The 15,687-nt window shown below is 53.9% G+C and overlaps 3 protein-coding genes and 3 pseudogenes across 6 annotated transcripts; 4 read left to right on the top strand and 2 right to left on the bottom strand.

Annotated features, from left to right (window-relative positions):
• Window positions 1-604: 604 nt before the first annotated feature.
• LOC311424949 (uncharacterized protein) lies at window positions 605-1,012 on the top strand (the record flags this gene model as incomplete). The annotated part of the gene is made up of 1 exon (XM_084500456.1): window positions 605-1,012. One exon carries the CDS (start codon window positions 605-607, stop codon window positions 1,010-1,012), a length of 408 nt encoding a protein of 135 aa, XP_084356582.1.
• A 1,856-nt stretch (window positions 1,013-2,868) lies between these two features.
• On the bottom strand, window positions 2,869-3,285 carry LOC311424947 (claw keratin pseudogene; annotated as a pseudogene). Its single transcript has one exon. The product of its transcript is annotated as a claw keratin pseudogene (transcript).
• Window positions 3,286-4,871: 1,586 nt separating this feature from the next.
• On the top strand, window positions 4,872-5,216 carry LOC311424978 (claw keratin-like; the record flags this gene model as incomplete). The annotated part of the gene is made up of 1 exon (XM_084500468.1): window positions 4,872-5,216. One exon carries the CDS (start codon window positions 4,872-4,874, stop codon window positions 5,214-5,216), a length of 345 nt encoding a protein of 114 aa, XP_084356594.1.
• Window positions 5,217-7,348: 2,132 nt separating this feature from the next.
• Window positions 7,349-12,522, bottom strand: LOC311425034 (uncharacterized protein; the record flags this gene model as incomplete). The annotated part of the gene is made up of 6 exons (XM_084500514.1): window positions 7,349-7,786; window positions 7,885-7,893; window positions 8,837-8,892; window positions 9,250-9,550; window positions 11,592-11,649; window positions 12,137-12,522. The coding sequence occupies 6 exons, from the start codon at window positions 12,520-12,522 to the stop codon at window positions 7,349-7,351; spliced, it is 1,248 nt and encodes a 415-aa protein (XP_084356640.1).
• On the top strand, window positions 9,113-9,529 carry LOC311424935 (claw keratin pseudogene; annotated as a pseudogene). The gene has a single exon. The product of its transcript is annotated as a claw keratin pseudogene (transcript).
• A 1,262-nt stretch (window positions 12,523-13,784) lies between the features above and the next one.
• Window positions 13,785-14,201, top strand: LOC311424946 (claw keratin pseudogene; annotated as a pseudogene). The gene has a single exon. The product of its transcript is annotated as a claw keratin pseudogene (transcript).
• The last annotated feature ends 1,486 nt before the right edge of the window (window positions 14,202-15,687 follow it).

Raw genomic sequence — 15,687 nt, 5'->3', positions numbered from 1 at the left:
ATCCCCCTTTTATTCTTAGCCTTTATTTCTTCTGTGCTTTAATGGAACAATGCTCGGTAATACCAGAAATTTGCATGGAAAATAGAAGACGTTAAGCAGGCTGCTAAACAGATCACTCGGTACTCAGGTTTTCTATTGAAAACCTGGCTCTCCCCGCCCTTTGCACCCCTCTCTGTAAAACAAAGAATGTAGGCACTGCCCTGAGAGGCTGCCTGTGGGAGGAGGAGGGAGGCTGCTGGAACAAGACCCAACCCGTCTCCAGGAAATACTGCAAGAGACGGGGAGCTTTTAGAACACATGTGTGGTTTGGAATTGGCACACAGGAAAAGGGCCAGATTTTTGCTCCTAGAGGATGAGGAGGGAGCACGATTAAAGCAGCAAATTAGAAAAGATAAATAGATGCAGGCTAAGTAAAATGTTGTTGAGCTGGGGAGAGAAGCTATGCTGTTTTCTTTATTCAAATTATCTCTCTTAAGATCTCTTGGAGTCAAGCAGAGAAGTATCAGCAGCCAAGCACACAGGGTATATTTGGGGTTTTTTTCCCCTATTTTCCTCCCTTCTAACTTCACAATGAAATTGCAGGACCCTCCTCCACAGCCAGGCAATGGCTTCCGAGCAGCTGGCATGCAGCAACCCCTGCGAGGCGAAGTGTCCTCAGCCCCTGGCTGCCAGCAGCAACGAGCCCTGCGTGGTTGCCTGCGGCGACTCCCGGGTGATCATCTACCCACCACCCGTCGTCGTCACCTTCCCAGGGCCCATCCTCACCACCTACCCCCAGCAAACAGTGGTGGGAGCCTCAGAGCCCTCCGAGGTGGCCCTGGCGGAGCCCCCTGCTGCAGCCCCCCTGCCAGCAGAGGCCCAGGGGAGGCTGGAGGCTGCAGTGGAGAAACTCACCCCGCAGGTTATTGCTCGCCCAGAGCCTCGGTGCACTCCTAAATACTCCTACACATATTCTTCCCAATGGACACATCCATGCAACTTGTACCGCTCTGGAAAACGGTGGACATACTGAGCTGGGATGTGGAGCGGCTTCAGGTAGCTCAAGCCCCTGGCAATGCAGGAGGGCTGAGCGGCCAGGCAGGAGCTCAGCATTGGGCATCGCCTGGCTCCAGCTGAAGGAGAGCTGTGAACACTCAGCACCTGTGAGAGGCAGCTCATATGTGCAGTTTCTCCTTTTGCCTTTAGCTTAGGTTTGTTAGCCTCTGGCTTTCTGGTTTAGTCATCTGCTTACGTTGTGCTTTGTTTACTTCAGTTACGTTATTGACACTGAGTCTAGAGAGGTGACTTAGGATGCTAGAAATTGCACACAGCAACTGCACCGAAGGAAAAAAAAAATATATATGTATATATATAGGCTGCATCACTTTGGTCCTGGTGATAAACCAGACTACAGTGAACCCCCAGAAAGATAATCTTTATATTATGTACAATTTTGTTCCAGAATTGTAGAAAAGCTGTCTCCTTCCAAATAAATTTTCTATACCAAACTATGACTTTTGGTTTTCATTACAACATAATTGCTGCTTTTTTCTTTCACTTCTCAATTGAATTTATAGTATATTTATTCGTTGTCATAGGTATTTCATGTTTCCTCTTTGTGCACAAGTATCACAAAATCACACACACACTTTTCTACATGATCTCATTAGATATGAGCTTAATATTTGACAGCCCCCAGGACCAACCTGAGTCCCTGACAGTTGCCACTTCTCAGGTAATGATCTGTGCCAAATTTCCCGTGTCCATCTCAGGACAGAGCAACTTTCCAACACTTGGACCCAAGCCCCAAGCAAGGCATGCCTTGCTGGATGCAGCTCTCCAGGTGGAGAAACCCAGGGCCTAGGCATAGCCTTCCAACACATAGCATGGAGCTTCCCTGAGGCCATAAGACTGAAAGGAAGCTCCAGAGATACCTGCAGAGGAAAGCAAAGGCAGTAGACATGCTGCAGGGTGAAAACTTGGTGCATCACAACTGGTGGGTGGCAACGATAAGCAGAAGTTTCCAATGAGCTGAAAAAACATTGCTTTGTGTCCCAATAAAAATTTTCTTTTGTCTTTCCATCGAGAGGAAAGGAAAAGTGTATCAATTTCCTCTATACTAAATTGTTTTTAATGTGAAAATGTGCATAATTTTCCCACAGGATCAACAAGAAAGAAACGCTTAACTAGTTTAGTTTCCATTACTCTATTAATCATTAAAAGCATAAATCTGAATTTTGCCTTTAAACTTTCCCACATTTTATTTCAAAATGTTTTCTAAGAGAAAAACAGTGCTTCCACAAAAATATAACCAAACCCACTTGCCATCTGGTATTTCACATCATCAACAATGTATAAAGATATCTCGCATCAAAGTGAAGACAAAATTCAGACAAGAAATTTTATTGATGCAATACAGATTCTTTAATATGAATGGAAAATGCAGTAGAAATTGAAAGAAAAAAAAAAAAGAAAACAAGAGAAAAGAAAAAACACAGAAACAATGAAATGGAATCACAGAAATACTAAAGCTGCAGCAAGTTACAACACAGGACTTCACCTCAAAGATTTCCCCTTCTTAACACCATTCAGGAACCTCAGATCTGGGCAGAGAGGGGAGACACTCACCCGAGGATGAGCACTGCTCTACTGTATTGCAGATAGAGGGGAGCTTTAAAAAGGCAATGTTAATATCCTGAAGCCCCCAAATACATATCTGCAAGGTTATTCTCTGCAAAAAAGCAAGGAGCAGTAGATTAAAGTAGCTGCTTTGACACAGCTGAAAGAGGGACTGAAATATTTGTTCTGCATCTGGTGGTAGAAATCAAGGGCAGCTGTTTGTAAAGGCTCAAGGCAGATGCAGCACTGCATTCCATGGGCCTTTGGAGTTTAGCAGGGCCCGCAGTTGCCACTGAGGTACCTGTGGCTTAGAGCCCAACCTCCGTATCCGCAGCTCCCAAAGGCTCCATAGCCCCCATAGCCGCCAAGGCCTCCGTAACCCCCAAGGCCTCCGTAGCCCAAAAGGCCACCATAACCCCCAAGGCCTCCATAGCCCCCAAAGGCACCACGGCCTCCAAAAGTGCCGCCAAAGCCCCCTGCAACAGCCGGGACTCCCGCCGAGCCGACCACGGCGTGCTGAGGGAAGGAGCTGAGGATGGGCCCGGGCAAGGTGAGCACCGTGGCCGGGGGCTGGATCACCACGGTGGAGTCGGGGCACTGCCGCACGCAGGGCTCGTTGGCGCTGTCAGCCAGCGGGGCCGGGGCAGCCACCCCGCACACAGGGGCACACAGGCTGGAGCAGGACATCCTTTGATTTGCAGGCAAAGCTGTGAGAGAAGGCAGAGCTGGGGTCAGAACATCATCACATTGCAAATACCCTGTTGCCGTCCTGTACTTGGAGCTTCTGCCCCAGGAAATGCTCTGCACCAAGTAAATCAGTCAGAGCATAAGCACAGTTTTCACTTGGACAGCTGGTGTGAACAACTTGATTTCCCTGACACGGAGGACACAGGAAAAACCACATCATCCAAAGCACAAAGAAAGAGAGCCAAAGGACTCAATTGCATTGGAATGCTCAAAGCACCATGCCTAAAAAAATCAATATCTATCCTTTCTGTAGCTATGAAACACTACATTAAAACCAAGCCTATACAACACTGCAAAAACAAAGGCAGAACCCACACCAATACATCCAATTGATGAAGTGACTGCTGAGGAATAGAAGAGGCACATAAAGCATGGACTTACCTGAGTGATGCAGTAAGAGACAAGTGGAGGACGCAGGATAGAGGGCTGTGAAGCCCTCAGCTCTTTTATACCTGCTAGAAACAGCCTGCAGCATCGGGCAGGTGGCATTGGACAAAGCCCCAGATATTCATGCAATAAAGCCATCATGAATCATGACAAACGTAGAGATGCAGGGCAATTATATCCCTCCACATTGGGGAATTAGAGACTCAAACGCATCCTGGGGAATGGGGAGGTGATGGGAGGAACAGGCTGCGACACATAACTACATGAAAGGCCAGCCACTCCTGAACCTGACCTCATGGCACCAATAAACTCTGATTTCTTCCTAATCCCAAACTTTGTCTATGTGGAAGAGTCATGGGTATTTAGCAGAAGAAGTGCTTTGAAACCCTCTGCACAGCAAGCATGCCTGTCATTACTTCCCTTTTATGAGCTGGTAAACAGAGGTGGTATAAGTTTGGGTAAAGGGATGAAGCTGTCCCACCCACTTGAAGAAGCTACCAAACACCATCACAATGTACAGACAAGGGCTGCAAAGCATTTGGATGGGAGTTGAGGAGCATCCCTAACCATTGCCCTTCTTCTTGCCCTATGGGGCATGCGGTACTCCTTGCTCTCCAGTTCACCTAAAGACCAAGCAAAGAATTGTGGCAGTGTTGGCATTATGGTTGAAGCCCAATCAACCTGCGGATTAGAAATTCATTGATGTTTCTTGTTACTGTGAGGTCAGCTTTAGAAGCCAATAACCCTTCGTATTAGTGGCAATCATGGTTTCTTCTTATCATCACCTCCCTGTTCCCCAGGGCAGGTTTGTACCTCAGTGTCCCCAATGGTGAAGGATATAATTGCCTCACATCTTCACATGTTTAAAAAAGAGTTTCAGCTTTATTGTATGAATATCTGGGGCTTTCACCACCGCATCGTGCCCCATGCCATGGGCTCTATGGGAAAGGTGTAAAAGGGCTGAAGGCTTTGCAGCCCTCTATCCCGCTTCCTCCGCTTGTCTCTAAACAGATCACCTGGGTAAGTCGTGCTCTTGGAGGCTTCTCAGGGCTCTCTCCCTGCCTCCATCAATACAGCCTCTCCCCAGACCCTTGCCTAACTCTGCCTGCCCTTTGCAGTACTCCTTGCCTACGTGGAAGATGTCCTGCTCCAGCCTGTGTGCCCCTGTGTGCGGGGTGGCTGCCCCGGCCCCGCTGGCTGACAGCGCCAACGAGCCCTGCGTGCGGCAGTGCCCCGACTCCACTGTGGTGATCCAGCCCCCGGCCACGGTGCTCACCTTGCCCGGGCCCATCCTCAGCTCCTTCCCTCAGCACGCCGTGGTTGGCTCGGCGGGAGTCCCGGCTGTTGCAGGGGGTTTTAGCGGCACTTTTGGAGGCGGTAGTGCCTTTGGGGACTATGGAGGCTATAGAGCCTTTGGGAGCTGTGGATACAGTGGCTGGTGCCGGGGCCTCAGGTATCTCAGTGGCAACTGCAGACCCTGCTAAGCCCACCTCTGGCTCCACTCTGTGATGAAGGAGAGCTCTGGAATTGGCCTGCAATATTCCCACCTGATGTTGCCATTAAAGGGTCCGCTTTATCATCATCGGGCTCAAGATCTTGGAGGCGTGGTACCTGCATGGGACTCCTCTGTGCTTCTCCTCCCTGCTAGAGCTTTGCTTTAGGAATCAATGCCCCATGATGATACAGCTAAGAATTGGATGCCTCCTGTTGCAAGGCTGCTGCTCACCAATGCTCTGCCTTCTGCAAGGAGTCAGGGACTACACTTCTGCCATCTCCCTACTCCCCTGGACATGAAAACAAAAAAAAAAAAAAGGTCTGTTACAACACATTCTGGACCCTGTCTTTTCTGTGACACTTCCTCCATTCGTTTCATCCTGTGAGGCGTGGGAGCTGCCATTGGGGAGTCCTCAAGAGCACCACAGGCGCTCCCTCAGCTCCTCCAAAGGCCCTGCACACACGGCCATTACAAGAGGGTCGCCACAGCCTCCCCAAGGGCAAATGCCTGGTTAGAGTCAACAGGGAGGCCAAGGGGCAGAGGAAGGAGTTTGAGGGACCCCACCAGCCTTTACTCCAGCCCCTCCAGTTTCCCTCCTCTTCCTCCCAAATCTCCATGGAGCACTGGCAAGCTTTTCCCCACCAATGGGCCAGAAGCTCTTCCCTGTATACACAGCTTGCCTACCTGTAGCTGGGGGAAACAGCTCTGGCCAAGTAGGACAGCAGTGCTCCACACAGCTCCATGCTGCAGACGTGCTGCCAGGCCTTGGCTGCCCTTCCTCACACACCAGCACACAAAGCAACCTGCATGGCCAGGCCCACAGAACACTTGGCCATAATAGCTGTGATGAGGCACACCAGCTGCCTCCCACCACTCTGCCCTCACCCAGCATGCACGGGATGCTATGTGAGGCAGCACCCTGTGGTTGGCTGGTGGTCCTTGCACTGGAGCCTAGGGAGTGGTGCGGATGGACAGAACTGGAAAAGATGTCCCCAGGCACAAAAGGAGACACACAAACTTCTGCGCAGGTGGTGGAGGAAAGCTGTGGCTGCTCTGACAGTTCACAGCCGTTTTCCCCTTCCCCTGCTTGACAATTACGGGTGATACGTGTTCTCCTGAGCCCCCACCACTGACCAACGTGCTGCCCCGCTGCTCTTCTTGATTTCCCTCGCAGGAACAGTCTCAAAGAAAGACCACTGTTCAGAGCCAGGATCACACGATCAGAAGACGTTTGGGAAACGAAGGGACATGAGGCGGGTACGGACACTAACCGCCTACTCAAGGCCTTTGTGCTCCCTGGCTCTGGATGGCTGCAATGGGTACATGGATGTGAGGGGAACCTGGAACAGATTTGGTTGCGTCTCCTTCACCCCTTCCCAGTGGGCACAGTCAGCAGGTGGCAGCAGCCCTGACCATGTAGTGGCCATCTCTCTGTCTCCCCAGACCTCCACGGCTGACCATAGAAAAGGCAATATAAAGAGGTCAAACATGCTGTGGTGGCTGTGCAAGACATCCAATTCTCTGTCATGTTCTCAAAGTAGTATTGGGGATGCGTTGCCTTTCTACCCGGTGAGAGAAGGGAGGAGGTTCAGGGGCCTGTCCTCTACAAGACCCACTGGGGCCTCTGATCTTCAGTCGCAATGCCCTGCCCCAGCGGCCCAAAGACCCCAGTAGCAAAGGCAGGAGTGCAGCCAGCAGCCCAACTGCCCTGGCTCTGAGTTTTGGGGGAAGTCTGGAAGAATGATGAAGAAATACCATGGGTCAAGAATGTGGTGCAACAGAGCTTTTATTGAAGGTCCAGGGAAGCAAGGAGACGGCAGAAGGGCAGCCCCTGGGCAGAGGCAGCCTCCAACTACTTGCAATATGCAGAGAAGAGGAGAGCAGCAGCCAGCCACAGGAAAAGGCAGTTCCATGGGGTTGCATTGTCATGGGGCAGCAAGTCCTGAAGCAAAGCCCAACTAGACATGATAAAGAGAGAGCTGGGCCCCATGAAGGCACAGGACCTCCAAGCTCTGGAGATGAGTGATGCCAAAGAGGAGCTTTTCCTGCTGGTGTCATGTTGGGACATTCCAGGGCAGCTGAGGTTCTCTCCTTGATCAGGGGCTGGAGCCAGAGGTGGGCTTAGCAGGGCCCGCAGTTGCCACTGAGGTACCTGAGGCCCCGACGCCAGCCACCGTATCCGCAGCTCCCAAAGGCTCCATAGCCCCCATAGCCGCCAAGGCCTCCATAACCCCCAAGGCCTCCATAGCCCAAAAGGCCACCATAACCCCCAAGGCCTCCATAGCCCCCAAAGGCACCACGGCCTCCAAAAGTGCCGCCAAAGCCCCCTGCAACAGCCGGGACTCCCGCCGAGCCGACCACGGCGTGCTGAGGGAAGGAGCTGAGGATGGGCCCGGGCAAGGTGAGCACCGTGGCCGGGGGCTGGATCACCACGGTGGAGTCGGGGCACTGCCGCACGCAGGGCTCGTTGGCGCTGTCAGCCAGAGGGGCCGGAGCAGCCACCCCGCACACAGGGGCACACAGGCTGGAGCAGGACATCTTCCACGTAGGCAAGGAGTACTGCAAAGGGCAGGCAGAGTTAGGCAAGGGTCTGGGGAGAGGCTGCATTGATGGAGGCAGGGAGAGAGCCCTGAGAAGCCTCCAAGAGCACGACTTACCCAGGTGATCTGTTTAGAGACAAGCGGAGGAAGCGGGATAGAGGGCTGCAAAGCCCTCAGCCCTTTTATACCTGTCTCAGGGAGCCTGTGGAATCAGGCAGGAGGTGGAAGCCTCAGATATTCATACAACAATGCTGACAACCCCTCATGACACACGTGGTGATGCGGGGCAATTATATCTCTCCCCACTGGGGACACTGAGGAACAAATGTGCCCTGGGGAACAGGAACGTGACAGGAGGAGCAGACCATGACATACACATACATGAATGGCCAGCCACTGCTGAAGCTGATCTCATGTCATGAATAAATCCCAATGAATTCCTAATCCCCCAGGTTGATCGGGGTTCACCCTCAGTACCAACAAAAACACAGCTCTTTACTTGGCCTTCAGATGAATTGGAGAACAAGGAGTAGTACATGTCCCACAGGGCAAGGAGAAGGGCAATGGTTAGGGATGCTCCTCAACTCCCACCCAAGTGCCCTTCAGCCCTTGCCTGTACAGGGTGATGGTGAGTGTTTGGAAGCTTCTGCAAGTGGGTGGGATGGCTTCATCTGTTTACCCAAACTTCTACCACCTCCGTTTATCACCCTCTGAAACGGAAGTAATCACAGGCGTGCTGACTGTGCACAGTGTAGCAAAGTGGTTCTTTAGCAAAATACCTCTGACTCTTCCACATAGACAAAGTTTGGGATAAGGTAGAAATCAGGGTTTATTGGTGTTGTGAGGTCAGCTTCAGCAGTTGGTGGCTTTCACGTAGTTGCATGTCACAGTCTGTCCCTCCCATCAACTCCTGTTCCTGTGGGCATGCTTTTGCCTCAGTGTCCTTGGTGGGGAGGGATACAATTGCCCTGACTCCACGTTTGCCATGATTAGTGCTGGCTTTACTACATGAATGTCTGAGGCTTGTAATTGCATGAATAACTGACGGATATAATTGCCCTGCATTTACATGTATGTCATCAAGGGTGTCTGCTTTATTGCAGGAATATCTGGGGCTTCCACCTCCTGCGTGATTCCACAGGCTCCCTTAGACGGGTATAAAAGAGCTGAGGGCTTTGCAGCCCTCTATCCCGCTTCCTCCGCTTGTCTCTAAACAGATCACCTGGGTAAGTCGTGCTCTTGGAGGCTTCTCAGGGCTCTCTCCCTGCCTCCATCAATACAGCCTCTCCCCAGACCCTTGCCTAACTCTGCCTGCCCTTTGCAGTACTCCTTGCCTTCGTGGAGGATGTCCTGCTCCAGCCTGTGTGCCCCTGTGTGCGGGGTGGCTGCCCCGGCCCCGCTGGCTGACAGCGCCAACGAGCCCTGCGTGCGGCAGTGCCCCGACTCCACCGTGGTGATCCAGCCCCCGGCCACGGTGCTCACCTTGCCCGGGCCCATCCTCAGCTCCTTCCCTCAGCACGCCGTGGTCGGCTCGGCGGGAGTCCCGGCTGTTGCAGGGGGCTTTGGCGGCACTTTTGGAGGCCGTGGTGCCTTTGGGGGCTATGGAGGCCTTGGGGGTTATGGTGGCCTTTTGGGCTATGGAGGCCTTGGGGGTTATGGAGGCCTTGGCGGCTATGGGGGCTATGGAGCTTTTGGGAGCTGTGGATATGGCGGCTCGCGTCGGGGCCTCAGGTACCTCAGTGGCAACTGCGGGCCCTGCTAAGCCCACCTCTGGCTCCAGCCCCTGAACAAGGAGAGCTCCTCAGCTGCCCTGGAACGTCCCGACATGACACCAGCAGGAAAAGCTCCCCTTTGGCGTCACCTGTCTCCAGAGCTTGGAGGCCTCGTGCCTGCATGCGGCCCAATTCTGACTTTTACCTGCCCCAATTGAGATTCTTTTCAGGACTTGCTGCCCCGTGACAGGCAGCACAGTATCTTCCTCCTGTTCATGTAGCATGGTTACTGGTCACCTCTTCTGTGCCTTTTCCAAGGAGCTGATGGATGCCTCTGCCCAGGGACTGCCCTTCTGTCAACTTCCTGCTCCCATGGACTTTTAATAAAAGCACTGTTGCACCACATTCTTGACCCATGGTATTTCTTCATCGTTCTTCTTCCAGACTTCCCCCAAAACTCAGAGCCAGGGCAGTTGGGCTGCTGGCTGCACTCCTGCCTCTGCTACTGGGACCCTTGCTCCTGCACGTTAAGCTGAAGCAGGGGAGGTTTAGCTTGCACATCAGGAAGAGGTTCTTCACCACGAGGGTGGTCGCACACTGGAACAGGCTCCCCAGTGAATTAGTCACTGCACCGAGCCTGTCTGAATTTATGAAGGAATTGGACTGTGCACTTAGTCACATGGTCTAAAATTTTGGGAAGACCTGTGCGGTGTCAGGTTTTGGACTTGATGATCCTTATGGGTCCTTTCCAACTCGAGATACTCTATGATTCTATGATTCTTTGTGCAGCTGGGACAGGGCATTACGACTGAAGCAGAGGCCCCAGTGGGTCTTGTAGAGGACATGCCCCTGAACCTCCTCCCTTCTCTCACCGGGTAGAATGGCAATGAGTACCCAATCCTATTTTGAGAACATGAAAAAGCAACAGCCATCTTGCACAGCCACCACAGCATGTTTGACCTCTTTATATTGCCTTTTCTATGGTCAGCTGTGGAGGTCTGGGGAGACAGAGAGATGGCCACTGCATGGTCAGGGCTGCTGCCACCTGCTGACTGTGCCCATGTGCACAGCTGCAGGTGGAGGCACTGGGAAGGGGTGAAGGAGACACAACCAAGTCTGCCCAAGGTCCTCCACATGGCCGTGAACACATCACAGCCATCCAGAGCCAGGAAACACAAAGGCCTTGAGTAGATGGTGCATGTCTGTACCCGCCTCATGTCCCTTCATTCCCTAAGTGTCTTCTGATCGTGTGATCCTGGCTCTGCACAGTGGTCTTTCTTTGAGACTGTTCCTGCAAGGGAAATCAAGAAGAGGAGCGGGGCAGCATGTTGGTCAGTGGTGGGTGCTCAGGAGAACATGCATCACCCATAATTCTCAAGGCAGGGGAAGGGAAAATTGGCATTTCTGCCCATCCACACAACTCCCCAGCCTCCAGTGCAAGGGCCGCCAGCCAACCACTGGGTGCTGCCTCACATAGCATCCCGTGCCTACTGGGTGAGGGCAGAGTGGTGGGAGGCAGCTGGTGTGCCTCATCACAGCTGTTATGGCCAGGTGTTCTGGGGGCCTGGCCATGCAGGTTGCTTTGTGTGCTGGTGTGTGAGGAAGGGCAGCCAAGGCCTGGCAGCATGTCTGCAGCATGGAGCTGTGTGGAGCACTGCTGTCCTACTTGGCCAGAGCTGTGTCCCCCAGCTACATGTAGGCAAGCTGTGTATACAGGAAAGAGCTTCTGGCCCAGTGGTGGGGAAAAGCCTGCCAGTGCTCCATGCAGATGTGGGAGGAAGGGAAACTGGAGGGGCTGGAGTAAAGGCTGGTGGGGTCCCTCAGCCTCCCTCCTCTGCCCAGTGGCCTCTCAGGTGGCTCTAACCAGGTCTTTGCCGTTGGGGAGGCTGTGACAGTTCCCAGAGACATAAAAGTCCAAGGCCTTCAGGAAGCCCCTAGGGAGCTGCCAGAGTAGACAAGAAGTGCTTTTCGTTACCAACCTCTCATCTTGGGCTGTAGCTGTTAATTGCCCAGGATGAGGGTGAGATGGTGTGAGCGCTGAGGGAGCAGTGGTTGGTGATGGTTCTGTGTGTGGCCCCACTGTGGTGACCCTTCACTGACGGCTGCTCTGACCATCAAGGTCATCTTCTGATGGTCATGGCCGTAGAGGTGAGGGAGTTCCTGAGGGCCTCTGAGAATGCCCCAGGATTGCAGCTCTCAGGAATGGACCCTGGGGGCCTGCATGGGCTCACAGCAAGGAGCAAATGCATTAAGGGTCATAGAAAAGACAGGATCAAGAATGTGGCAAAACAGAGCTTTTATTGCAGGTCTAGGGGAGAAGGGAGATGGCAGAAAGGCAGCCCCTGGCACGTGGCAGCCCCTGACTCCTTGCAGATGGCGGCAGAAGCAGTCACGATGCAGAAATAGGCAGACAGCTGTGGGCTACATCGTCACGGGGCAGCAAGTCCTGAAGCAAAGCTCAGTTAGAGCAGGAGAAGGAAGAATCTGGGGCCCATGTAGACACAAGGCCCCCAATCAGTGGAGACGAGTGATGATGAAGGGGAGCCTTTCCTGGCAATGAACGTTGGGAAGGTTCCAGGGCAGCTCCAGAGTTGTCCTTCATCAGGGGCAGGAGCCAGTGGTGGGCTTAGCAGGGCCCGCAGTTGCCACTGAGGTACCTGTGGCTCCGACGCCAGCCACCGTATCCGCAGCTCCCAAAGGCTCCATAGCCCCCATAGCCGCCAAGGCCTCCGTAACCCCCAAGGCCTCCATAGCCCAAAAGGCCACCATAACCCCCAAGGCCTCCATAGCCCCCAAAGGCACCACGGCCTCCAAAAGTGCCGCCAAAGCCCCCTGCAACAGCCGGGACTCCCGCCGAGCCGACCACGGCGTGCTGAGGGAAGGAGCTGAGGATGGGCCCGGGCAAGGTGAGCACCGTGGCCGGGGGCTGGATCACCACGGTGGAGTCGGGGCACTGCTGCACGCAGGGCTCGTTGGCGCTGTCAGCCAGCGGGGCCGGGGCAGCCACCCCGCACACAGGGGCACACAGGCTGGAGCAGGACATCTTCCACGTAGGCAAGGAGTACTGCAAAGGGCAGGCAGAGTTAGGCAAGGGTCTGGGGAGAGGCTGTATTGATGGAGGCAGGGAGAGAGCCCTGAGAAGCCTCCAAGAGCACGACTTACCCAGGTGATCTGTTTAGAGACAAGCGGAGGAAGCAGGATAGAGGGCTGCAAAGCCCTCAGCCCTTTTATACCTGTCCCAGACAGCCTTCGGCATCATGGCAGGGGGCGGAGGTGGAAGCGTCAGATATTCATGCAATAAAGCCAGCACAAATCATGACACACGTGGAGATGCGAGACAATTATATCCCTCCACACTGGGGACACTGCGGCTCATACGTGTCCTGAGGAACAGGGAGGTGATGGGAGAGACAGACCATGACACTCACATACATAAAAGGCTAGACACTGCTGGAGCTGACCTCATGGCACCAATAAACCCCAATGAGTTCTAATCCCCCAGGTTGATTGGGCTTCGCCCATGATACCAACACAGCCACAGCTCTTTGCTTGGCCTTCAGGCGAATTGGAGAACAAGGAGTAACACATGTTCCACAGGGCAGGGAGAAGGGCAATGGTTAGGGATGCTCCTCAACTCCCACTTGAGTGCCTCATAGCCACTGCCTGTACAGGGTGATGGTGAGTGTTTGGGAGCTGCTTCAAGTGGGTGGGATGGCTTCATCCCTTCACCCAATCTTCCACCACCTCTGTTTACCAGCCCATAAAAGGGAGGTAATGACAGGTATGCTGGTTGTGCACAGAGATAAAAAGGCACTTCTTCAACAAATTGCCCATGACACTTCTACATAGACAAAGTTTGGGATTAGGAAGAAATCAGGGTTTATTGGTGCCATGAGGTCAGTTTAAAAAGCAGCTGGCCTTTAATGTAGTTGCGTGTCATGGTCTGTTCCTCCCATGACCTCCTGTTCCTGAGGGCATGTTTGCGTTTCGGTGTCCCCGATGGGGAGGAATATAATTGCCTCGCATCTCCACATTTGTCATGATTCATGCTGGCAACATTGCAGGAATATCTAGGGCTTTCACCTATGTTTGATGCCAGGGGCTCTCTGAGACAGGTATAAAAGGGCTGAGGGCTTTGCAGCCCTCTATCCTGCTTCCTCCGCTTGTCTCTAAACAGATCACCTGGGTAAGTCGTGCTCTTGGAGGCTTCTCAGGGCTCTCTCCCTGCCTCCATCAATACAGCCTCTCCCCAGACCCTTGCCTAACTCTGCCTGCCCTTTGCAGTACTCCTTGCCTACGTGGAAGATGTCCTGCTCCAGCCTGTGTGCCCCTGTGTGCGGGGTGGCTGCCCCGGCCCCGCTGGCTGACAGCGCCAACGAGCCCTGCGTGCGGCAGTGCCCCGACTCCACCGTGGTGATCCAGCCCCCGGCCACGGTGCTCACCTTGCCCGGGCCCATCCTCAGCTCCTTCCCTCAGCACGCCGTGGTCGGCTCGGCGGGAGTCCCGGCTGTTGCAGGGGGCTTTGGCGGCACTTTTGGAGGCCGTGGTGCCTTTGGGGGCTATGGAGGCCTTGGGGGTTATGGTGGCCTTTTGGGCTATGGAGGCCTTGGGGGTTACGGAGGCCTTGGCGGCTATGGGGGCTATGGAGCCTTTGGGAGCTGCGGATACGGTGGCTGGCGTCGGAGCCACAGGTACCTCAGTGGCAACTGCGGGCCCTGCTAAGCCCACCACTGGCTCCTGCCCCTGATGAAGGACAACTCTGGAGCTGCCCTGGAACCTTCCCAACGTTCATTGCCAGGAAAGGCTCCCCTTCATCATCACTCGTCTCCACTGATTGGGGGCCTTGTGTCTACATGGGCCCCAGATTCTTCCTTCTCCTGCTCTAACTGAGCTTTGCTTCAGGACTTGCTGCCCCGTGACGATGTAGCCCACAGCTGTCTGCCTATTTCTGCATCGTGACTGCTTCTGCCGCCATCTGCAAGGAGTCAGGGGCTGCCACGTGCCAGGGGCTGCCTTTCTGCCATCTCCCTTCTCCCCTAGACCTGCAATAAAAGCTCTGTTTTGCCACATTCTTGATCCTGTCTTTTCTATGACCCTTAATGCATTTGCTCCTTGCTGTGAGCCCATGCAGGCCCCCAGGGTCCATTCCTGAGAGCTGCAATCCTGGGGCATTCTCAGAGGCCCTCAGGAACTCCCTCACCTCTACGGCCATGACCATCAGAAGATGACCTTGATGGTCAGAGCAGCCGTCAGTGAAGGGTCACCACAGTGGGGCCACACACAGAACCATCACCAACCACTGCTCCCTCAGCGCTCACACCATCTCACCCTCATCCTGGGCAATTAACAGCTACAGCCCAAGATGAGAGGTTGGTAACGAAAAGCACTTCTTGTCTACTCTGGCAGCTCCCTAGGGGCTTCCTGAAGGCCTTGGACTTTTATGTCTCTGGGAACTGTCACAGCCTCCCCAACGGCAAAGACCTGGTTAGAGCCACCTGAGAGGCCACTGGGCAGAGGAGGGAGGCTGAGGGACCCCACCAGCCTTTACTCCAGCCCCTCCAGTTTCCCTCCTCTTCCTCCCAAATCTCCATGGAGCACTGGCAAGCTTTTCCCCACCACTGGGCCAGAAGCTCTTCCCTGTATACACAGCTTGCCTACCTGTAGCCGGGGGACACAGCTCTGGCCAAGTAGGACAGCAGTGCTCCACACAGCTCCATGCTGCAGACATGCTGCCAGGCCTTGGCTGCCCTTCCTCACACACCAGCACACAAAGCAACCTGCATGGCCAGGCCCCCAGAACACCTGGCCATAACAGCTGTGATGAGGCACACCAGCTGCCTCCCACCACTCTGCCCTCACCCAGCAGGCACGGGATGCTATGTGAGGCAGCACCCAGTGGTTGGCTGGCGGCCCTTGCACTGGAGGCTGGGGAGTTGTGTGGATGGGCAGAAATGCCAATTTTCCCTTCCCCTGCCTTGAGAATTATGGGTGATGCATGTTCTCCTGAGCACCCACCACTGACCAACATGCTGCCCCGCTCCTCTTCTTGATTTCCCTTGCAGGAACAGTCTCAAAGAAAGACCACTGTGCAGAGCCAGGATCACACGATCAGAAGACACTTAGGGAATGAAGGGACATGAGGCGGGTACAGACACGCACCATCTACTCAAGGCCTTTGTGTTTCCTGGCTCTGGATGGCTGTGATGTG

Source organism: Aythya ferina, assembly GCF_964211825.1.
Source record: "Aythya ferina genome assembly, chromosome: 29".
NCBI lineage: Eukaryota > Metazoa > Chordata > Aves > Anseriformes > Anatidae > Aythya > Aythya ferina.
Note: the sequence above shows the minus strand (reverse complement) of the source record. Positions and strands in the feature narration are given on the sequence as shown.